We start from the raw sequence: 25,808 nt of genomic DNA on the forward strand, positions 1-25,808 counted from the left end.
AGTTGCCTCCTGCATACAACCTCACTGGGTCCAGGATTGAACCTGCTCTTGACCAGGAATCAAATTTAAGACACTTCCATGCGCCAGCCAACACTCTAACCACTGAGCTCACCAGCCAAGGCGACTCACCTCATTTCTTATCAAAAGAAATATTTTCCCAGCCTTGTCACTCAACTGACATAACACCAAGAAACTTCCATTTCCAAAAACCAAATCCACTCTTAATTTACAAATAACACTATTGAAGACATTTTTAAAGTGTACCAAATAGTTATCAAAGTTACTCTTAAATACCTAAATGTGAGAGAAAACATTCTGAATTCAAATAGAATATCAATCTTGTTGGCATAAATAATGGATGACTTCAAAAAAAGCAAGCTTTTTTAGGTAACTTTTAAAAAGTATGTATTATATGTCAGTCTTTTCTCAGATACCTAAATGGTTAACCCTAACTGGCTACTCACTGAAGCAATGAAATGTTCAGTGGTGTATTTCTAATTGATGCCCACTCAGAAATTTCAAAGTAAATCAATTGAAATACATAGATTTATATTTTCCTTTTTACAAATTAAACCTTACAATGCATGAGGAGGGGCTTTATCTTTCAAAGGCTTACAGAGAATAGAAAGGAATAAACAATGATTTCAAATGCTTGATAATCTATGTTATGTTCAGAATTTCAGAAAGGAAGGAGGACAAGGAAAAGGCAAAAGGTCTTCTTTTAATCTGTGCTGACTTTAATGTTCCCAGAGACCCCAGACAGATGAAAAATGATCAATGAAAAAAATTAACTGTTAAAAATGGGCCTCTTAGAACACATGAACCAAGACTTTTTCATTGCCTAATCTTTACTTTGAGTCAATTAAATTCTTTATTCATCTTTCTACTGGACTTTTTGCATCATATTTCACAGTAAAATACTAAACTGTAATTTATTTGAGCTTAGAAATCTAGGACAAAGACAGGGTGTCACAAAATACGTATACACACTTTGAATAGTTACTAATTCCAATGGGTTAAATCTGAAAAGAAAAGGATATCAATTGAGCTATCAGAAAAAAACTGTGTATACATATTTTGGGACACCCTATATAAGGAGGTTGAAATAAAAGAGGAGCCTCCCTTGGAAGCCAAATTTTGAAAAGCAGAGAGGAAGTTGCATTTTGTTATGCAACTTGGTTACTACACAGAACCCTTGGCCTAATTTTACGACATGACATCAATTTAACTATTGCCCAACTTGGTGCCTTACTCAATCAATATGTGTTGATTTGATTTTAAAACACTGTCTTCCATTCTTTTGGTCATCAGGAAGATGAAGAAACTAAGAGAGGGAGTTGAGTGCCCTAGTTGATACAACCTTTCTCCAACTTGGAATTGGGCTGCATGACCTTGGCTATGAGAAAAGCTCTGATTCCACCTAACCTGTTCTTACAATTCTCTTGGCATTAATGGAATACATATACACACACACCCCCACACACATACAGTAACTGAGAATACATGTTATATATATGTAACATATTTACTGAGCACACACATATACTATGTAATATAATAAAATATGTAATATATTGTTATACATTTTACAGTATAATACATACAATAATAATCTTTGTATATTATGTATACAACTATAATAATACATAAATTATACACATATAATATATACATATATGGCATATGTATATAATATATATAATATATATTATTACCTGTAATAATATATATAATGTATATCCTAATAAAAGAGAAACATGGTAATTGGCCATACATCCGCTACCCTTCCCATTGGCTAATCAGGGCGATATGCAAATTAACTGCCAGCCAAGATGGCGGCCGGCAGCCAGGCAGCTTGAAGCTAACATGAGGTTTGCTTGCTCAGTGACGGAGGACGCCAACGTTCCCCGCCTGCCTTGCTGGCCTCTGAGCTTGCAGTTTGAAACATTGTTACAAATATAGAAGCTAAACAAAACCCCAGAAACCTTCTTTTAGCCAGCCTGGATCTCAGAGCTGGAGTTGATACAGTGTTTTGATTATAGAACCCAAACAAACCAGATACCTGCTTTCAGCAGCAGAGGCCTCAGAGCTGGAGCCAGAGCTAAAGCTGGCCCAGAATAAAAAGAAAAAGAAAAAAAGGAGCAGTTAGGAGCTTTAGTCACCAGCCAGCCTGAAAACAGCCCTCAGCCCCTCACCCAGACTGGCCAGGCACCCCAGTGGGGACCCCACCCTGATCCAGGACACCCTTCAGGGCCAACCAGCTTGCCCCCACCCATGCACCAGGCCTCTATCCTATATAGTAAATGGGTAATATGCAAACTGACCCTAACAGCAGAAAGACTGGGAATGGCTGGTCACTATGACAGACACTGACCACCAGGGGGCAGACTCTCAATACAGGAGCTGCCCTCTGGTGGTCAGTGCACTCTCACATGGGGGAACTCTGCTCAGCCACAAGCCAGGCTGATGGCTGCCAATACAGCAGTGGTGGTGGGAATCTCTCCTGCCTCCTCAGCAGCGCTAAGGATGTCTGACTGCAGCTTAGGTCTGCTCCCCACTGGCAAGTGGACATCCCCCGAGGACTGCCGGGCTGCTCTAGGGATGTCTGATTGCCATCTTAGGCCCAATCCCCCAGAGAGCAGGCCTAAGCCAGCAAGTGGTCATCCCCCAAGGGGTCCCAGACTGCGAGAGGTCACAGGCCATGCTGAGGGACCCCCAACCCCGAGTGCACAAATTTGTGTGCACCGGGCCTCTAGTATTATATAATATATATACTATATATAATTATACACATATAATATATACATATATGGCATATGTATATAATATATATAGTATATATTATATATATTATATAATGTACTCAGTCCCATGTTGTTTTTCGTTTCCTTATTGTTTCCTTAATGTATATTTTGTTCTCCCTTAAACCCATGTTAAGCTTGGTTTTCTATTTCTTAATACATATAATTAATGTAATGAAAGAAAAACAATAAAAATTATAAAGTTGGCTTCAATTTCATACTTTTATAATGGGCCAGATGTTCTCATTATATTTCCAGTTACCCCAGATAGGTACTCTATGAACTTAAAAAAGTTTTATTATCTAAGATGGCATAAAAAATGGCCGTTGGAAAACTTATGTTCAGAATTTTATTTTTTTATTGTTTTTTTAGAGAGAGAGAAAGAGGAAGAGAGAGAGAAAAAAACATGGATTTGTTGTCCCACTTATTTATGCATTCATTGGTTGATTCTTGTATGTGCCCTGATTAGGGATCAAATCCACAACCTCGGCATATTGAGATGATGCTCTAACCAAATGAGCCCAGACAGGGCCCAGAATTTTATTTTTTTATTTATTTTTTTTTAAATATATTTTATTGATTTTTCACAGAGAGGAAGGGAGAGAGATAGAAAGTTAGAAACATCGATGAGAGAGAAACACCGATCAGCTGCCTCCCGCACATCTCCCACTGGGGATGTGCCCGCAACCCATGTACATGCCCTTGACCGGAATCGAACCTGGGACCCTTCAGTCCGCAGGCCGACGCTCTATCCACTGAGCCAAACCGGTTTCGGCGAATTTTATTTTTTTAATGCAACAAAATATTTCCAGTTGAATTCAATCTATGATAGATTGGTTATATAACTTAATTCAACAGAAATTTAAGATGGAATAGAGTTATGGAGCAACAATCTTTCTGTATGTGGCAAAGAAAATTAGACACTCAGAAAGAAGGTGGTCTGGATGAGTTATCTAGAAAATGGCCTTTGTTAGCTGCAAAATTTTTGCCTGGGTAGCAGGATTTTGTGGGTAAACAAGATCTACTCGAATTGTTTGGGTCTGATAGAATCACCTAGATTTGATTACTAAATTGAATTCACCAACAGACTTCCAGGAAATAGGATCACTAGAAACATCAAATACAAAATAATCTATTCCTATAGAGCCGTATTAAAATATTTCTTAGGTTAGTTAAACCACTGAAACCAAAGTTCCAAAATGCAACAACTCAACACTGAGAAAGTTCAAGTTGGTTCCAGTTCACCAGGGGTGCTCTGTGCTCGGTTCCATGCACCTTTGCAAGAACCGGGGCTGATGGCAGCTTTGACATCTTCAACATGTGGCTTTCGAGGGTAGTTTGGTATCACCCTCTCACTTTTCATCAGTAAGGTGAAAGAGCATGAAGGAATAATTGGGTGGGGGTGGTTATACATCAGGCTTGGAAGCGGCACACAGCACATATGGCCAGTCCATGGCCATACCTAACTACAGAGGAGGCTGGGACATGTATCTAGTTGGATGCCCAGGAGGAAGGGAAGAAGAGATTCAGGTGAACAGCTAATGTCTCTGTCACGAAAGTCATTCAACAAGCAGGTCTTCTGTAGCCTCTGTAATTTTGAGCCTCAAAAGTCTTATGAAAACAAGAGGGCAGTTTGGAGGAGTAGCAGTTAGGTTTTGGGATCAGATGGCATCAGGCTAGGTGACCGTGGCAGGGTTTGTCCCATCCTTTTGGGACCACAGCTCTTTCAACGAGAGAAGAATTCTCTCAGAGTTTTAGCCTCCTGCTGTTCCCTATAGACTGTCATTGCAGCTGCCTCAGCGATAGCACATTAGGGGCTGGGACTGAGCACAACAAAAAAAACCCCCACACAAAACAGTGATTTCTCCCCACTCTCTCTGGTTGTTGGGAGACCTTTTTCCTTCTCTTCAAGCCCAAGCAAGAGGACTTTTCCTGGAGCTCTCTGTTGGCAGCTATGTCCATGTCCATGGTCCCCACTGTCCTGAGCCCAGCCCAGGGGACACAGAGAAAAGGCATGGGACATTAATGGCCTGTTTGATGGCACTTCAAATTCTCATCTTCCTCCCCAACCCACCAGCTCCTCTTTCCTCTCCAAATTCCTCCCTGCATGCTAAATTCGGTAGCATGTGCCATAGGAGACACTGGATGAAGAATGTTCACTCCATCTTACCAGGAACTGGACCCTGCCTTATTAATTTTATACTTGCTTAAATTCTCATTTAAGTATAAAACAAAAGCAACAACAAAAAAGTCAAGGAATATATTGTAGTTTCCTTAAGTATTCTTAATGTCAAGATGAAATAATAATTGTGTAACTGGCAGCAGTTGGGGGGGGGAAGGGGGAAGTGGAGGAAGTTTAAATATGCTGATTTCCTCATTTTTCATAGTTAAAAATATATTTGAAGTAGCTAAAGTTCAGGAAGAATTCACAGAGAAGCTAATAATCATGGCTGCCCGAGGAGCACTAAGTGGCTGGGAAACAGGGGTGAAAGGTGACTTTTTACTGAACACACTGCAACCATCTGAATGTATTATGTTAAAAGCAAAACGGGGAAATAGAGGTAGATGCTTGTCCATCAATAGAATTCTTCACAAGTTCTCTTTGCTTGTTCTTTAGGAGACATATTCTTTAGAAGTTGGCATTCCCATATAGTTTTTAAAATCTATTACTATTTAAATAAAACAATGATAAAAGCTAGCATTTATTGAGTATTTATAGCTCCAGATTCCACTCTAAGTATATAATATTGAAATGAATAGTATATATGAAATACAGATATTTCCCATTTTATAGATGAGAAACTGAAGATCAGCGAGGTTAAATAACTTGCCTAATGTTCTTATCTGGTAAAACAGCCAGACTTGGATTAGACCAGGTAGTTGCGTAGTAGAGGTAAAGAGTAGAAAATATATAACCTACTGTAATCTGATTAGAGTTAACAGAGAGGTATATACTTTTGAATTGCTTAGAGTGTGTCAATAGCTACACTCTGTTTAAGGGAGATTGGGATCATGGCGATTACCATAAAAATAAAAGCAGAACCAGACCTTTCAAATTATAATGAACATAAACAAAGGAAAGGCAACACAAACCATACCAACTATTTTAGAAGCAACAAAAATAGAAAGAATAATATAGCCAATACTACATGTTTATTATATCAATAAATAGAAATAGTTTAAATTAAAATAGGAATTTAAAATTATATTACAAAGTAAAATTCAACATAAGAATTCCCTAAAACAAAATGATTCAGGAAAGTTGACAAAGATATACTCAGCAAATGCAAGCAAAAATAAAGTTAATATATCTTCTAAAGTCATGACCTTAAAATTAGGCACCATTAAATTAAATTTTAAAAGAATTCTATAATACAAATTGACATTTTTAATTTGAAAAGTAAAATCATAATTAAAATCTAACATATTTGATTATCTAGCCACTGAAAAATATGGAGTCAAAATTAATAAAGCCCAAACTATAAAAAAAGAGAAAGAAGCAGAAATATATTATCTGTAGACTGATCTCACTCAGTTTGTGTCAGACTGCATTATTTGTTCAAATTATTTGTTGGTTCCACCTACTCACCTTTGCCATTCTCCCCAGTAGACCAAATATACTGCTTTATTTTATTCAGTTTGTGTTTGACCTTTCTGCTTTGACCAAATAAATGTGAGTATACGTGACATGGACCCTATTGGAGCATAAACTTAAAATGCACCTGCCTCTGTACCTGCCTCTCTTCTTCCTGCCAGGACTGGGTTCTAGGTGGGTCATAATGTATTTGTTTTTAGACTTGGGGTAACAAACCAGGAGCTACATTGTAAGAGGGTGAAAGCTGGGAGAACTTGGTAGGTGGGTGGTTTGAATGCATCGATGGAGGGAGCGAACAAGAATGAAGTGGGATATGGAGCTAGAGGCACATGCCCTGCCTCTGGATGACTGCGGGTGGAGGTGCTATCCCACCGCCATTACAAAGCAGCTGCCCTTCCTTGTCTGGGCAGGGCTGGATCCCTCCCAAGCCTCATATCGATAGCCTGGTACCCTAGGTGTTAACTGAGGAGACTAAACAGGACACATCTTTATATTTCCTAGTCCCAGAAATTTAAGTTTTTCAAATAGTCTAGGTGGGCAATTTGGAATGCTTCTAATTCTGATGTCATTTTGCAAAATCGTTTTTAGAGTGAGAGCTTTCACAGCAGGAAAATCCTCTTTACCTTGTTCCTCTGATTTACTGTGGTGGAAATGTCTCTTGACACTAATAGGTGTTCTGAGAAACATTTCAACATGTAAGTTTCAGCACAGTACACAGTTTGGAATGGTATGCATGGCTTTCTTCCTCGTACTTCTGTCATTTTGTTGCAGGATTCCAGGGCAGGAGGAAAAGAGAAACGGAGACAGGAAAGTTAAAACAAGGCCAAACAGTGTGGGCAATTTGAGGCCAGCTTGTAACGAGCAAGCCATTATCTTCCCCAGCCAAGGACATGAGAACAAATGGTTAAAAAACCTCTCTAGTGTGAGAATGCAGAAAGGGAAGGGGGAAAAGGAAAAGGAAAAAAGGGCAGTTTTACTTCCTAAGCAGAGAAGCCAGCAGTCTCAAGATTTGGCAGGATAAAGTTGCCAGGTGCTTCTCATCAATTCTGGGAAGGCCACAACAAAGTAAAAAAATAAAAATAAAAATAAAATAAAAATAAAAAAAAGGAGGGGGATGGGACCTTGAGAATTAATCGGTACCAAAATATTCAGCAAATGAATTTTGAAACCTATGGACCAGGGGTATATAACACCTCGGACCCCCACCCAACCTGCTTTTCAGATTAGCTAAGAGCCTGTTTGTGCTTCGTAAGCCAGATGTATAGATTTGCCTGCTTGCTTTGCTTTTGCAATAAAGGTGCATGCTTTAATTAATTGACTTTTCACAAGGCAGGCAAGGTCTCTCATATAAATTCATCTATATGCAGAGACAAGGATCGAGGTTGGGAACAGCCCTCTCCCACTGACTGAGGGGGCTGTCCACTAACACCTCTCTGGTGATGGTGAGAGGTGCCTCTAACAATTCTTATATAGTACCGTACAGCAAGAAAGATAATAAAGTGGAGAAAAAATGTCTTTAATAACATTTTCTCTAAGGATCAATAACATTGTGTAGTCTAACTGATTTTAAAAGCTTTATTCTGGGCTCTATCTGGACATTTAATAGGATGGATAAGACTTATGAGTGTTCCCTCACTTGTGTGTAAGAAATAAACCAGGAACTGTTCATAAATTGTTTATTTTATACTGAAGGGTACAGGGTTGAAAGAGACCTTTAGGATTCATTTGGGGTATTCCCTGATTTCTGGAAGGAATGTGACTTGATTGTTGTATTAACTCAATATCTAAAATCTGCAAGGAAAGAAATTATACAATGTTCATTTGCACTAACTCACTTTTGTGTTTTATAACTCTGGCTGTTGGAAAATGTTCAATTCCCTTAAGAGCACAGGCTTCCAACGCAGTGGGTATCATTAGCCTTATTAAGGCAAATATAAGTTAAATTCAACGAATTAGCCTAGAGAGTAGAGAACTTATTAATATTCAAATCCTATAGATAATGCCTAGCATAGAACATTATAAGTAATAGATGCCAAATAAATATGTATTAAATTGAATGAAACTGAAAAGCAGGGGGAAGGTTGTTGGGTTATCAAAGTGCATTATGGCAGTGCTTTTCAACCGTTGTGCTGCCAGAATTTTTAAAACATGCAATCCCAGGCTATTTTAGTCAAGGGCACTGACCTCCTCCCCTTAAATTGTCAAAAAAAAAAAAAAATGACAACAGCCAACACAACAGTGGCCATCTGGTCTGAATGAATCAAAATAATACCTAGTGTGTTGTTGTTTTTTGTCAGATTGGTAACAAATATATTTTTGGGTGTGCCGCAGAATTTTAGTAATTAGTTTATGGTGCCATGAGGTGAAAAAGGTTGATAGCTGCTGGACCAGAGGCTTCATTGCTGTGTCCTACTTTCTCATTTCTGAAATCAACACTTAAATTACATTTAAAAAATTATGTGAAACAAGAAAAATGCTGACTTTCTCTGAAGTTCATTCAATTATTCATTCAGCAAGTATTTATTGAACATCATGTGCTAGGCACTGTCCCAGGTTCTGAATATTTTATTTTTATTTTTTAATTGAATTTATTCAGGTAACATTGGTTCACAAAACCATACCGGTTTCAAGTGCACAACTCAATGAAACATCATCTGCACACTGCATCGTGTCCCCATTGCCCCAAGCAAAGTCTCTTTCAGTCCCCATTTTCCCCTTTGCCCACCTCCACACACCCCACGCTCCTTTCCCTCTGGCTATCACCACAGTTTTCTGTGTCTATGTGTTATGTATACACGTGTTTTTCTAGTGCCTTCACTTTCTTTCATCCAGTCCCCCCATCCTGCTTCCCCTCTGACATCTGTCAGTCTGTATCCATGCCTCTGTTTCTATTTTGGTCATCAGTTTATTTTGTTCATTAGATTTAACATCTGAGTGAGATCATATGGTATTTGTCTTTTGCTGACTGGCTTATTTCACATAGCATAATAATCTCTAGATCCATCCATGCTGTCACAAAGGGTAAGATTTCCTTCTTCTATGTGGCCAAGTAGGATTCCATTGTGTAAATGTACCACAGTTTTCTTATCCCCTCATCTACTGATGGGCACTTGGGCTAGTTCCAGATCTTGGCTATTGTAAATAGCACTGCAATGAGCATGAATGCTATGTTTTAAACAATAGTGTATAATACTGAGAATCCCAATTGATTCTAAAACAACTAAAAGTTCCTGATGTGAGAGTTTAATGAGCTGTTACTCAGAGTTTGCTATGAACACTTCACTGAATGTGGTTGCCTGATTTTTTTAAATACCACTAATCATATAATGTCGACTCTCTTAATACCACTATTAAAAAACCTGCACCTCCCCATCCAGAATCTTAAAGCTATGGAGTAATAGTGAGTTAAGAAACACAATGTGGTTGGTAGAAAGAATTAATAGACTGGGAATTCACAAATTAGCCTCTGAAGTGGTGTTACCTCTGTCAAGAAACTGAATTCTGCAGAATCAGTTTCCTTAGCTATTAAATAAAATGAATTAGAAAAATGCTAAGGCCAATTTTAAGTCTGATATTCTATAATCTTTAATTAATTAAGATCCAGATAATTCTAAATACTGGGAGGAAGATAAACTCTACATTATTTGTTTGGGTCCAATTCCTATTAGTGATACAACAATTCCCCCCCCCCTTTTTTTTGTATTGTGACACCAATACATCTACTATATACATATACATAAATCTGTATGTATAATTATTACTTTAAAAGTGGTCACCAAAGTACCATCGTACAGGTAACTCAACCCTACAGGTTTTGCCGAGTATACTTGCTTTTGCTACAGCATGAACTTCCCTTCCCTTTGTACATTTTCTTTACAGACGGCAGAGCCATTGAAAAGGATGGAGTTGGGAATGGCAGTGGCTAGTGCATATTTATGTTATGGCCAAAACTTAATTTTTATTTTTCAAGTTAAAAGGTTTCAAACTTCTAGGAGTTTAGTTTGTCATAGTTGGAATTTAGATAGCTCCTCCGGCTAACGTTGGGCATGAAAAAAGGTAGCAAACAAGGGGAAGGACGTTTAAGCCCTAGGGGAGAAAAATAACGAAAGCTTTTAAAAAAATTGTTTGTTTTTCACAATTCAAATAAAAAGAATACTGCAATGCAGAAAAAGCTAGATCAGGGAATGGCGCTGAATAGGACACCTTGGAGCCCTATGTCAGTAAGTATTTGGGAACCTGGAACCGCAGGAGGCCCAAGTTCTTGCTGCCAGAAGGGCTGGATGAATGAGAAAGGGAGTCTATTTCCGCTTAAGTAGCTTTAAAATATATTCTTTAAAATATATCCAACTCCCCTGACTCAGAAAACACACACACAAAACAACTCAATTAATAAATGTAAAATGTTGAGATATTTACGCCTTTCAAAAAAGGATGCAAACATTTGTTACCAAAAGTATCTCATTAGGAGCCAAAGATCTGAACTATCACAGACTCCATCTCAGGAAGTTCAGTACCGTTTGCTGCCCCCGTCGTAGGTCAGGGCTGGTCTTCAGCACCAGCCGGCACCCCGCGCGCCCAGTGCGCCTCGGGTCAAGGGCTGCGGCTCCCAGGGCGCGCGCCCGGGCCTGGGGCGGGGAGTGCGGGGCGGGTCCTGGCAGCACCCAATCAGCAGCGGAGCCGGCGGTGGCGCTAGTGACGCAGCTGCGCTTCCCTCCGCCCCTCTGCGGGCCGCTCCCGGCGCTGTCGGCCTCGCGAGCTTCGCGCGGGGAGGGGAAGGAGGAGGACTCCGGGCCGGCCGGGTGTCCGAGGGCGGCGGGTCGCGGGAAGGGGGAGACTGAGCATGCGCAGCCGCTCCGGCGAAGGCAGGGAGGAGGGGACCCGTGCGCGCGCGCACGAGCGGCCCGCCGGCGGCCGCGGGTGGAGGGGGCGGTTCCTCGAGTGTCGGCGGCCGGAGGGTGGGCAGGCTGGTGGCAGGTGCCGCCTGGGCCACCGCCGCAGCCTCCTCCGGGTCCCGGAGCTCCCGAGCCTCCGGAGGTGATGAGCTGGACTCCGTCGGAGGCTGCACCTGCCGGCTGCCCATCACTCCGCGCCTCCCGGCGTGACCTCGGCCTCCCAGCGCGCCCGATCCCCGCGGCGCGGTGCTGCCCCTGAGCGGGAGCGGCGGCGGCCTCCTCCGCACCGCGTCCTCGCTGGGGGGCCGCGCGGGGACAGCGCCGGGCCCCCTCCCCTCCCCCGTCCGCCGTCCTCAATGTCTCCACGGCGGGGAGGGGGCTGCCTGGGAGACGCGCTGAGCGGCCCCCCTCGGAGGTCCGTCGGCCGCAGCAGCAGCGCCCAGCCCGGCGCCCCGCAGCCTTGCCCGGCGGCGGCGGCCTGGAGGAGCCGCGCACCCGCCGCCGCCCCCGGAGCCTCACACCCGCTGCCGCCCCCCGGCGCCGGAGGAGAAGGCGGCGGGCGCCCCCCAGGGAAGATGAAGGCGGAGGGGGGTGACCACTCCATGATCAACCTGTCGGTGCAGCAGGTCCTGAGCCTCTGGGCCCACGGGACGGTGCTGAGGAACCTCACGGGTAATTGATGCGCCGGGGTGGGGACGGGGATGCGGGGCCACCCCTCGCCTTCTTCCTCCCGAGCGGAGGAAGAGCTCCTTGCCTTCCCGCCCCACCCCGTGTGCGCCTCCTGGGGAGACCGCGGTCCCAGGTGCTGGCCGGGAAGGTCTTATTGGAGCCACTCCGCGCGGGTTCCCGGGGCGCCGACGGCCGCCGCCCGTTCGCCCCGCACTCAGAGGCTTCCCAGTCTCGAGGGTGTGCGGGGGAGAACCCACGACCCCCGCCTCCCGCCTGGCAGAGGGAGGGCCCAGGGCCCTGCCTTCCTAGTACTCGCGGGGTAGCATCGCTGCTGAGACTTGAGCACAGTTGGCTTTTATGTACCCCCTCTTCCCCACTAGCGCACACACGCGTACACGCGCACCGCTTTTTACTGTTTAGATCTTTTTCTGTTTAGCTCTTATTCTTTCTGGCAAATCTCAAACTGAACGCAGGACTTAAATTTCCTGCTCAAGATCAATTTGCTTCCATTGTTAACGTTTTGTTTTTGGGGAAGATAGATGACATGAAGTAGATTTCAGTGGGTCAGGGGCTGGGCCAAGGTCTAGTGATTGCAAGCATTTTAGTTTCAACCATATATCTCCTCTCTCTCCTATTTCCTTTTGTCTGTCTGTCTTTCTCTCTCCTCCGCCGGCCTCAAGCTGCTGCTTGTGACATTTGATAATTTTGTGCATTTCCCTTCATTCTCAAGGCTATCAGGAGGGAATTGGACTGAACTACATTATAATTAACATCAATTTATAGTGGTAAAAATGAGCAGTAATACTCATATTTTTATAGGATGTCTGGGCTTGCTTTGTGAAGAAACTTCTGGGTTTGTTAATGTGGAAATGCTTGTATTATCATACTCCGAGTTCTGAATTTTAAAAAGACCCTCTAGGTTAGTATTTACAAGAAAGAGATTCTTTTGCATTTTGGTGACTCCTCGGTGCCTTATCCTCAGAGAAAAAACTTTAAAACATGCCCAGGATTTGATTCTTGAAAATGTATAAGACAGCTAATTTTGATAGAACATTAGTATTTCAAAATGCATTATGTCAAACTGGCTAAGAGTAGGAAGAGTATACTGCAAATATAACTGTTATGCTATGGATATTCATTACATATGAATTATATACCACAAGGATGACTTAGAGACACTGGTTTTCTTGAATGTGGAAGCTATAAAATTAAATTCTGGATTGACTCATGATGTCCTCAGTTTTAATACGTGGTTATTTAACTTGGAGCAAACTGACCTTACATGATGGTTTAAAGATAGGAACATGTTCTTAGTTCTGAAAAACTATGTTGACATAAAGACCATTGTATGATTCGATGGAATTTAGGGATAGACTGCTTTGCCTTTTTACTATGGTTTTGCCTCATTGTGTATATTTCAAATGTTTTATCAGAGTATTTAGAAGAAATAGCTTTGGGAAACAGAGAAAATGTAAATGTAACTTACCTCTTGGCTGGATTTTACAATATTTTAAAATATTTACTTTAAGATTCTAATCATTATTTAGCAGCTTCCAGTTCTGCAAGTCAACCATTACGTTAGTAATAGTAGTTTGAGACCAGTGTTAGCTCTAATTATCTCCTAGTGCAATCTTAATAATCATCAGTTGCTCACAGGACTTTGCCATTTCATGGAGGGATATGCAGAATGTCCCAAACTAGGACTGAAGTGGGCCTGGGGAATAAATGGAAAAAAGTAGAGTGTGAGTTTGCAAAATGGTTTGTCAAGGTAAAAATGGAGAAGGAAATAGATTAGAAATATGTTTCACCAGCAGTTGAGTATACCACATGTTAGGAACCACATCACTTTGGACTTTGGAAGTGGTAACATTCTGATGTGGTTCTTTATGGCCTTCTCTGTTCTGGTGACATATGTAGCTTAATCATTAGTCAAGATATGCTACCCACCTTTTAAATTTGGTCTATTAAAAACAAATCCTAAAACAACAACAAAAAATTTCTGCTATGTATCAGGTACTTCACATATATTATTTCTAATCTTCAGAATAGCTCTCCAAACTAGATTTACGAAGAAGCTCAGAGAGGTAAATTCGGTTGCCCCAAATCACAGAGCTAGTAAATGGCTGAGCTAGGCTTTAAAAACCCAGGCTTTGCCTGCAGAACTACTCTTTTCCCTTTTCCAGGATGTTTGCTAGCATTATAGTATCTGGCACATAGTAAATGCTCAATACATATTTACAGAATTTTAAAAATAGTACTAACAGTTCCATGATTTAAACATTCTATTTGTGTTATTTTTTGACTACATTGTTTGAAGTAAATATGCTGTTAACTAGGGAATGAGGTGTTTCCATAACTTTTGTAGATAATTGTCAAAGCTTTAAAACACAGATGCTTATTGAAAGTGCTTTTGTGCTAGTTAACCATACTTCCATGTATTTTATTTAATGTTGTCAACAATCTTGAGAGAGATTGTTTACCCTTATTTTACACATTTAGACATTGAAGTGAAGAGTAACTTGCTTACATCTGATAGCTAATAAGTTAAATATCATTACCTTTTTTCAAAGTATGATAACATTAAGTCAGAAAGCATTTTGTCATCATAATAAACTTGGAAGAGAAGCAGGTAAAAGAAAGGAGCCAGACTGATTTGGATTTAAGCTATGACTGTGTAAAGGATTTGTAGAATTCTGATTAATAGGAATTCTGGTTATTAAAAGCCAATTAAAGGGGGAACACACTCTCATTTCTATTTTTTTGAAAAATATTATTTTTATTGATTTCAGAGAGAAAGGGAGAGGGGGAGAGAGATAGAAACATCAGTGATGAGAGGGAATCATGATCGGCTGCCTCCTGCATACCTACTGGGGACCGAGTCTGATACCTTTGCCTATACCTTGACTGGGAATCAAACTGTGACCTTCAGGTTCCCAGGTCGATGCTCAACTACTGAGTCACACCAGACTGGCTCTATTTTTTTCTTTATACAAACCAAAAGTTTCTTTTTCTTCTTCTCTTTATATCTTATCCCATAAGTGAAGCTCCTGCATTTTTTATTGACCTTTTTATCTTACAGACTGACCTTTAGAAGGCAGTCTTGAGTATGTATCACTTTGATAGAAATAAATGTTTAAAAAGTGATCATGAGAACTAACTTAATATTTTAGAGCTAGAAGTTATGTTGTTCAGCGACTTCACTTTGGAAATATCAAATGTCACATTGTCGAGGTGACGGGCATGGCGGGGATCAAACAGTTGCTTAATGATGGAGGCAGGGCTGGAACTAACCTTCCCTGACCCTTAGCTCTGTGCCTTTTCCTTTTACTCCACATGGCTTTTTTCAGGCAAGTGTGTTGAACGATTAATCTTAATGTACTTAAGAATAGCCTGGTAAGTATTTGTCCCAATGAACCCAAGAATGTATGACCGGAATTTATTTCTATCCATCTAATAAAATATATTAGGAAATGCAAGAATTATTGAATAATAGTGCTTTGTAAAATTTCAAGTTGCTTTTGCCTGTGTAAAAGTTAGTGATTCATATTTATATATATATCCACTTTTAGAAATCCTATGAAGTTCAGGCTGCTATTTATTTTTCCTCCTTCATGGAAGACACTAGGATTGAGGACTTCATATAGAGCAGATTAATATCTGGAGACCCCCATGTCTGTCACTTAGTAACCAAAGTGTATGATTCATAAGATTCCTGAAGTGTTAACTGTGTATAGGTTAGATGGGACTTTAGCTTACTAAAGTAGAGAGATAAATGGCTTTCTTTCTCAATTTTTTTTTCTTTCTCTAAATTGTTCCTAATACCCTGGCCCCAATCTAAAATTAGAGTCAGTATATATATACTCTTTCAGTTTCATGGGTTACTTGACTTTAAAAAATGATCTACAATAAACTGTCTTTCTTTGCTTTACCTTTATTTTCTCAACTTTGTGTTCTGACCTAAATTTGGTTTAGAGAAGAATTTTTTACTTAGAAATAGGCAAGATGCCTAAACCCTTGGATAAACACAGATCCAGGCTGGTGTTGGGAAAGGGATAATTGGTCCCTGGGAAAAAGGCAAAGGCTGGCCTTAAGCTGTCTCTTCTCTCAGTGACAGCAGCAAATGTGGGGGCAGGTGCTCCCCTTTTTCTCTTGGTAATAAGCATTGGGAGGCTGGGAATTCAAACTGGAAGGAAAGTCAACTGTCTCTGTGTGTGCATATATGTGTGTGTCTATATTAAATGTATGTGCTCATTTTTGCAGTATGTACACACACACTATTGTAGTTCCCTTTTAGACTTTACACTTACTAAGCCACTGTAGTGTTAATATTATCAGCAAAAAAAGAGAAAGAGGGAAAATAATTGCTATCTATCATAGGTGTCTGGAATTGCTTATACCACATGCTAGTAAAGCCGGCACCTTCCGTTAGCCGTGCTCCCAAGTCGGTTTGCTTCTCTCAGTGTTATTTTGTATCCTAGGTTACGATTAAGTTTAATTCCTCTTCCTAACGGCTCTGTTATTGGAGGTGAGTTTATGTGGATAAAAGTATTTCAAATTTCCACTTATAGGTATTTCTGTTTTGTAAATGTAGCCTTAAAAACAAGTACTTCTTTTCAGTATTGTGCTGGACTCCAAAATTAGCTGTTTCTGAAATAGATGTGAAAAAAATTCTGTATTTTGTGTTACAGAGCCAATTAATAAGTGATGGTATGATTTTTACTTTATAGGAGTTTGCTTTTTGGAAGGTTGTATATCTTATTGTGAGGGAAGCTACTGTAATTTTTCAAAAATTAGAATTTTTATCTTCAGGTTTTAAAAATTCCCATTTCATTATCTTTGAACCATATCCTCTGGCAATACCAAGTCTAAGGTCCAGATGACATGTTTTAAATCTAAAGCAATTTCTGGATAAGTCTTGGGACTATGTAAGCTATGATTTTGACAATTTAATAGTTAACTAGTAGTTAAGTATCAGGTATAAATTTATCTTGGCTTAGTTCAGTTGTGATAGGCTAATTATGTGTTTTTTAAAATAGATTTTTATTGATTTCAGAGAGGAAGGGAGAAGGAGAGAGAGATAGAAACCTCAACGATGGGAGAGAATCATTGATCAGCTGCCTCCTGCACATCCCTTACTGGGGATAGGGCCAACAACCCAGGCATGTCCTAACCAGGAATCGAACTGTGACCTCCTGGTCCATAGGTCAGTGCTCAACCACTGAGCCATGCTGGCTGAGCTAATTATGGATTTTTAATGTCTAAGTATTTTAACAAAAATCAAAGAGTGAACAGTGGCAGTAGCAACACATTTGAGAGAGTTCTCATTAGACTATTAAATTCCAGTGACCTTAGCTAAGTAGATGAAACTTGGAAATAGAAAAAGATTTTCCACCAAATTTCATACAAAAAAACCAAAAAAACAAAAAACCATACTTTTACCTGGATCCAGTTACTTGTGTTCTTATAATATAATCTTGTAATGGAGTCTTGGAGCATGTTATAAACTTATTGTAGTATGACTATGACAAATGAAAACAGTTTTGGGGAATATAGATTGCTAGATTAATTAGTGTTACCTTTTTAACATATCCAGTATCTTCTTTTATTTGATATTCTATCTTAATATTTGAAGGTAAATCAGTTTTCTAAGTTTATTTCATAATCCTGACATGGCTTGTAGATAATTCTTACATTAAAAAATTCATTTTTAGGGTTTCAATACTAAGGAAAGAGAGTGATGCATTTCCTTTTAAGACATTTTACTTTTAGTAGTTAACAACACTTAACACTTTTTAGTGTGGTGGGCATTGTTCTGAGGCAGTTATGAATATTATTTTATTGGATCCTTATAATAACCTTGTGAGGTAAGGAACCATTATTGATTCCACTTTTAAAAGTAGAGAAACTGTTTTAGACAATATCTTGTTCCTGCTTACAAAATACGTAATCCAGGACTTGGAAAATTATCAGTCAATCCAATTCAGCAAACATTGTAATAACTGTCAGAGATACCATACCACATCATGACTGTTTTTAGAAGTTTATGTTGTAGTGAGTAAGTATGAATTTACAAATCTTTGTATTTGTTATTTATTGCCGAGTAATAAATTACCCTAGAATTTACCAGTTTAAAACCAAACACATTCATTTTCTTGTACAGTTTCTAATACTCAGGAATCTGGGAATGGTTTTGCTGGTTGTGGCTCATCGTCTTACAGAGGTAACAGTCAAGCTGTCAGCCTGGACTGCAATCTCTACAGACCTGATTGTGCTGGAGGGTTGGCTCACTTCCAGGCACTTTCATGTGACTGCTGGTAGGAAGCATCCAGGGGCTGCTTGTAATATGGCTTTCGTGGTAGTGAGTGGTCAGAGGGAGAGAAACCAAAACAGAATTCATAGGGTCTCTTATGATCTAATCTTGGAAGTGGTATCCCATCACTTCTGCTGTACTCTATTGGTCACACAACTCTGGTATGTTGTCCAGGGGACTGTACCAGATCAGGATCATTGGGGGCCTCCCAGAGCCTGGCTGCCCCAGTCCTGGAGGTAGGTGTGGGGCAGGGGTGGGCAAACTTTTTGAATCGAGGGCCACAATGGGTTCTTAAACTGAACCGGAGGGCCGGAACAAAAGCATGGATGGAGTGTTTGTGTGAACTAATACATGTTAACACTGCTGCTGGTGAAGGAGCGGAGGGGAGAGCAAGAGAACCCTCCGCTCTTTCGGCTCCGCGGGCCGGATAGAACAGCCGAACGGGCCGGATGCGGCCCGCGGGCCGTAGTTTGCCCACGGCTGGTATGGGGAGTAGGGAATGAGGCCCTGAATGGGAAGACTATAGGTAACATAGTGGGTGAAGGGGATGAAGTATCTAAACAGTGGTCGGCAAACTGCGGCTCGTGAGCCACATGTGGCTCTTTGGCCCCTTGAGTGTGGCTCTTCCACAAAATACCACATGTGGGCACGCATGTACAGTGCGATCGAAACTTCGTGGCCCATGCGCAAAAGTTGGTATTTTGTGGAAGAGCCATACTCAAGGGGGCCAAAGAGCCGCATGTGGCTCATGAGCCGCAGTTTGCCGACCACTGATCTAAGAGAAACAGGTGCCTAGAAAAAAGCAAAACCCATCTTGATACATTGAAGAATTATACTAAAATGCAGTGTCTAGCATTTTTAAGGGTTAATCTTATTGGATATTTCTTGATCATTAGTCATGTCAGTCTCTGGTAAATACTGATAAAGATGATAATATCAATCATGGTCCCTAAAGAGCTCATGGGCTAAAGACACGGACTAACCATGAGGTTAAGTAATTCTTTTGTGGCTTGTTGAGTTCAGGGAGAACCAGGTAGTGGGTTTTGAAGGCAACAGAAGAGGTAGAGCGTGGAGAAAGAATGATGGAGAGAAAGGAAAGATGAACTGCCTGTAGGATGGACCAGGAATACTATCAGGACTTGATTAAATTTAAAAGTATTACTTGAATATCTGTCCAACTAAGATGTTTTCATTAGTAATGTGAAACTGGATTTTCATTATCAAATTCTCCTTTCATTCCCTCCCATGAATCACTTTAATCCGCAGGATTTCTAAACCTTGCTACATATTAGAATCACCTGGGGCTGGTTAAGGGTACCGATCCAGGGCCTCAGCCTCTGTCTATGGAATTAGGGTCTTTGAGAACAGAGGCTAGGAAACCACCTTTTAAACTAGCTCTTCAGGTAATTTTGTTATTGAGGGTTCAAGGCTTGGGAACACCTGATTTTAAAAAATTAGGTTTTTTAGTAATCAATTTGTAAGTATGTAAGATATATAATGCGCTTTAATATGGAGTATTTAGGATAGCTAAAATTTATTAAAATATCAATATTAATGATCCAGTTATTTCCAAGAGGATGCTATAACCAGTTTTTATTAAGTGACTTTTAGCATTAAAATCATATATCTTTTAAAAATGTTTTCAATGAACTACTAGAGGCCCGGTGCACAAACTTGGTGCACAGAGGGGGTGGATTCCCTCAGCCCAGCCTGCACCCATTCCAATTGGGTACCTCTCGGGGGTTGGACACCCCTCTCACAATCTGGGACCGCTGGCTCCTAACCACTCACCTGCCTGGCTGCCTGATTGCCCCTAACTGCCTCTGCCTGCCGGTATGGTCTCGCCCCCAACTGCCCTTCCCTGCCAGCCTGATCTCACCCCCAACTGCCTCTGCCTGCCTGATCACCCCTAACTGCCCTCATGGCCAATTTGGTTCTGATTGGTCAGTTTCTATGCCAGTCAGCATCAAAAGCTCCACCTCCTAGGCAGCCATTGGCTCCTCACAGTTGACCTAGATTTTGTTCTGATTGGTCAGTTTCTATGCTAGTCAGCATCTCTGGGCCTATCAGCTGGGCCTGGTCAGAAAGGTGGGACTGATCAACAGCCCTGGTGGAGGCCTGGAGAGAAATGGAGGTGCAGCTGTTAGCCAGACCAGGAGAGAAAGAAAGGCAAGTTCTGATCAATGGCTGCCACAAAGGCTATGGATCAGACTCTGCCCCTCTCTGCAGGCCTCTCTCCAGGCCTGATCCACAGCCCCCTAGGCAGTCAGTCTGGGTCAGGGCACCTGCAGCAGCCCCAGTCAGTGCTGGGTCACCATGGCAACCCAGCACTGACTTCTGGTCTGTGGTCTGGTTGAGCCTTTGGTCATAATCAGTCATTATGATCCTGGCTCTTTATTATATAGACTAGTGGCCCGGTGCACAAAATTCGTACACAGGGGAGGGGGTGTTCCTCAGCCCAGCCTGCACCTTCTCCAATTTGGGACCCCTTGAAGGATGTCCTACTGCCAGTTTACAGGGATTGGGCCTAAACTGGCAGTCGGACATCCCTCTTGAAATCCGGGACTGCTGGCTCCTAACCGCTCACTTGCCTGCCTGCCTGCCTGCTTCCCCCTGCCGCCAGCCTGCTTGCCCCTAAATGCCCCCCCCCCTCCCGCCAGCCTGGTCACCCCCAGCTGCTCCCCATGCCAGTGTGCTCATCCCCAACTACCTCCCCTGCCAGCCTGCTCACCCCCAACTGACCCCCCTGCTGGCCTGCTCACCCCCACCTTCCCTCCCTACTGGCCTGCTCGCCCCCAACTGCCCCCCTGCTGGCCTGCTCACTCCAAACTGCCCCCCCCCGCTCTCCTGATCACCTCCAACTGACCCCCCCACTGACGGCCTGCTTGCCCCCAACTGGCCCCCCTGCTGGTCTGTTTACACTCAACAGCCCCGCCCCCCACCAGCATGATCACCCACAACTGCCCTCCCCTCTTGGCCTCTAACCATCTCTACCTCAGCCCTGCCACCATGGCTTTGTCCAGAAGAACATCCGGAAGGTCTCCTGGAAGGTCTCCCAGTCTAATTAGCATATTACCCTTTTATTAGTATAGATAGAGGCCTGGTGCACGGGTGGGGGCCAGCTGGTTTGCCTTGAAGGGTATCCTGGATCAGTGTGGGGGTTCCCTTGGGGCATGGGGTGGCCTGGGTAAGGGGCCTGTGGTTGTTTGCAGGCCAGCCATGCCCCCATGGGGTGAGGGTCCCTGCTGGGGTGCCTGGCCAGCCTGGGTGAGGGGCTGATGGCTGTAGGCTGGCCACAGCCCCTTCAGGGTGGGGGTCCCCAATGGGCTGCCTGGCCAGCCTGGGTGAGGGGCTGATGGATGTTTGCAGGCTGGCCACAGCCCCCGGCAAACCAAGCTCCCAGCCCCTCCTTTTTTTTTTTCAGCGCCTCCTTGAGCGGAGGGAAGCAGGTATCTGGGATTTATTTATCTTTTGTAATTTAAACTTTGTATCTTTGAGCAGAGGTCAGGGCTGGCCAGGGCAGGTGGGAAGCTTGGCTTCCTCCATTGCTGGGGGCAACCCAAGCCTCCTGCTCGCTCCAGCTCCGTGGCACAGCCATCTTGGTTGGGTTAATTTACATACTCGCTCCTGATTGGCTGGTGGGCGTGGCTTGTGGGTGTAGCAGAGTGACACCAATTTGCATGTTTCTCTTTTATTAGTGTAAATTAGCTATAGAGGATAATGCTTACGAAATAGCATTTTTAAAACTCTAGGCTGTTTATATTAAATCTGAAGTATATGGGAGAATTAAACATTAACACTGTTTATGTAAATACATACATAATGAGCAGTTATTGTAATTTCCCCTCCCCCCAGTATAATTTGGGTTCTGCTAGATTTCTGTATGCAAATAAAGAGTTTAAATAAGCACTAGGATCCTTGAGTTTATAAGTGAAGAACCTGAGTTTTATCCTTGAATGCTACTAATTAGCCTTTGTACTCAAGACAACTCACCTATTTCCGAGGCCTGGGTTTTCTCATTCATAATACAACCTAATGCCCACAGCTTTCATATTAAGACATTGTTTGCGGGTAGTTTTTATTGCGCGCTAACAGGTGGCGCAGGCCATTTTTGCTAATTTTTTGCGCAAATGGCAATGTTCAGTAAAATTACGATAACTTTAGTTTAGGTATTTATACGTTACCCGCATTCTACCGCTAGTCTATAAAAAACGTATTAATTCGTGTCCCGCGCTCTAGAAATACGTTTCCCGCATACAATGTCTTAAAAGCTGATTTAGAAATTTTAATGAGTTGAGAAAAAGTTTAGAGATTTTACTGAGTTAAGAAAAACATTTATATTTTCATAGAAACTTGTTTCTTTACTCTTTAAAACTAAGAAAATTCTTTTTTAAGAATTGATATGTTAATATGCTAATTAGTTAGGTTTTAATATGCTAATTAGTTAGGTTTTGGTTTAGGACCTAGAAAATATTTGGTGTTTGAATACCTTTTAATAGCTCTTATAATTAGGCCTTCTTCTTTTTTTTTTTTTATATATTTTATTGATTTTTTACAGAGAGGAAGAGAGAGGGATAGAGAGTTAGAAACATCGATGAGAGAGAAACATCGATCAGCTGCCTCCTGCACATCTCCTACTGGGGATGTGCCTGCAACCCAGGTACATGCCCTTGACCGGAATCGAACCTGGGACCTTTCAGTCCGCAAGCCGACGCTCTATCCACTGAGCCAAACCGGTTTTGGCCCTTCTTCTTTTTTTAAAATATATTTTATTGATTTTTTACAGAGAGGAAGGGAAAAGGATAGAGAGTTAGAAACATTGATGATTGAGAAACATCGATCAGCTGCCTCCTGCCCACCTCCTGCTGGGGATGTGCCTGCAACCAAGGTACATGCCCTTGACCGGAATTGAACTGGGACCTTTTCAGTCTGCAGGCCGACGCTCTCCACTGAGCCAAACTAGTTAGGGCAGGCCTTCTTAAAATTTGGTTTAAGAAATTGAATTCAGTATCTGAAGATCCCTGCAAGTTCTGAAATTATGTTGTTTTTGTTTTTTTAATCCCCATTCGGTATAAACCGCTCCCTCAGGATTACTGTCAATAATACCTGAGGTGTGCCCTAACCAGTTTGGCTCAGTGGATAGAGCGTCAGCCTGCGGACTGAAAGGTCCCAGGTTTGATTCTGGTCAAGGGCATGTACCTTGGTTGCAGGCACATCCCCAGTAGGTGTGCAGGAGGCAGCTGATCGATGTTTCTCTCCCATCGATATTTCTAACTCTCTATCCCTCTCCCTTCCTCTCTGTAAAAAATCAATAAAATATATTAAAAAAATAATAATACCTGAGGTGTGACTGTCTTGACATGCTTGTGCATTGCTTGCTTTGTTTTTCTGGTGGTGCTTTTATTTTCTGATCTGCCATTCATGTTAAGAATTTGTTATTAGGTATTTCATTGTAAGTTCGTTTATTGATGTAAAAAGTTCATTTTTCAATATTCAGTGTAAATATCTTTTTGTAATGTTATATCATGAGATCATTTGCTGAGTTAAGGACAGTGACTAAATCAAACATGTAATTTAAGATGCTTGAGGGCAGACAAGTAATAACAATAGAAACTATTGCATAATCTGTTATAATTTTATAATTAGATTCAGATTCTGACTTATAAACCCTATATTTTTTAACTGAGTGATAACTAGTCATTTATGAGGAAGAACAAACTGAATGACATCCTTAGGAAGATAATGCTGTAGCTTAAATATAGAGCATTTTTTTTGAACTATTTTAAATAGCTTAACCTGATTTCTTTAAAGCAATTGATATTCAGATTGTTTTAAATTAAAAACCTGTTTTTCTAAGAATTTTACTATTCAATGATGAGTACTGTAATTTATGGTTTAAAATTACATAATTATCTAGTGAAAGGGTAATTTAGTTTAAGTGGGTAATAAACTGTATTGCCATTAGCTTTAAGAGAGGCAGTATATTAAAGTAGCTCTTGAAGGTGTCAGAATTAAATTTAAAATCTAGTGTTTTTGCTCTTTTTTAAGAAGCAGAATTAAATATCCAACACAGCTTTAACTTCTATGTTAAATGAGGTTTCAAGTGCAAAAACAGTAACTTATTTTTAAATCTGACTAAATGTTAGTGTGATTAAAAATAAGAAAATATATCTTATGTTTATCTTCACTGTTATTCATTTCTTTGTGTAGAGTTGGGATTCCATGTAGTAGTATACTTCTGTCTGAAGAACTTCCTTTAATATGTCTTGTAGCACAGGTCTGTCGGCAGTTAATTCTCCCAGCATTTTTCTTTCTGGAAAAAGTCTTCATTTCACCTTCAGTTCTTACAGATTTTTTTCCCTTTCAGTCTTTTTTTTTTTTAAATGTCATTCTGTTGTCTTCTGGTTTGATAGTTCCTGATGAGAAGTGTACTCTACTTTTTATCTTTGTTCCTCTGTGTCTAATATAACTGGAGTCCTAGAAGGAGAAGAAAGAATGGAGAAGAAAAATATTTGAAGAGAGACCATTTGAACCATTTGAAATTATTCCTTAGCTCTTGGATGGTCTCTATTTTTCCTTCTCCTATTATATTTCAGTTTGAATAATTTCTATTGTTTTATCTTTAAGTTCACTGATTCTTTGCTTAGCTGTGTCCAGTCTGCTGGTGAGCCTATTAAAAGAATTCTTTATTTCTGAGATAATATTTTTTGTTGTTCCTGTATTTTAAAACAATTTCTAGGATTTTCATTTGACTTTTTCTTAGAGTTTCTGTCTCTTTGCTGAAATTTCTCATCTGTTCATGAGAGTTGTCCACCTTTTTCATGAGAGTCTTTAACGTGTTAATTATAGTTATTTTAAAGTCCTTGTTTGGTTATTCTAAAATCTGGATCATCTCTGGGTCTGGTTTTGTTGATCACTTTATTTCTTAGCAGTGGTTTGTTTTTCCTGTTTTTGAGTGGGTCTCATAATTTATTTTTTTAAATTCCCACCTGAGGATATGTTTGTTGATTTTAGAAAGAAAGGGAGAGAGAGAGAGATGAGAGAAATATCCATTGGTTGGCTCCATTACATGCCCAGCCTGGGGACTGAACCCTTAACCTAGATATGTGCCCTGACTGGGAATCGAGCCCACAACCCTTTTGGTGTGGGGAATGAAGCTCCAACCAACTAAGCCGCCTGGCCAGGACTGTCTCAAAATTTTTTATTAAATGCAGAACTTTATATGCATAGTAGTACAGACTGAAGTATGTAGTATTTATGCCAGCAAATGGGCTGCTGCTTGTGAAGAGCTGATTTAATCTCCTCAGGAGTAAGCTGAGTTTGAGTTGTGTTGTTAGGGCTACCTTCAGTGTGCCACAGGCTTCAGAGTCTACAGAAAGTGCTGCTGTTGCCATGTCCCTGTGCTGCAGGGTTATTCTCAGTGTTAGTGCTGTATGGTAGGTTTTCGCCATCTCTGCATGCCTACACCACAGGAGGGTTTGTCAGTCCACACACTTCTCTTCCCCCAGTGGCAGACTTCTGTTGCTTGTTACTTAGTGTTT

The 25,808-nt window shown here is 41.2% G+C and overlaps 1 protein-coding gene across 2 annotated transcripts in view; it reads left to right on the top strand.

The window, feature by feature from the left end:
• Nucleotides 1–11,311: 11,311 nt before the first annotated feature.
• Nucleotides 11,312–25,808, top strand: part of TMEM170B (transmembrane protein 170B) — a gene marked incomplete at its 5' end in the record, with an annotated part of 40,811 nt that continues 26,314 nt past the window's right edge. Inside the window, one exon of one of the 2 annotated variants that reach the window (XM_081087588.1) lies at nucleotides 11,312–11,960. In XM_081087588.1, coding sequence (XP_080943714.1) covers nucleotides 11,645–11,960 — 316 coding nt within the window. The remainder of the gene's footprint in view (nucleotides 11,961–25,808) is intronic. The other variant, XM_081087589.1, reaches the window with a different exon arrangement.

This window comes from Myotis nattereri (assembly GCF_964212035.1).
Source record: "Myotis nattereri genome assembly, chromosome: 3".
Lineage (NCBI taxonomy): Eukaryota > Metazoa > Chordata > Mammalia > Chiroptera > Vespertilionidae > Myotis > Myotis nattereri.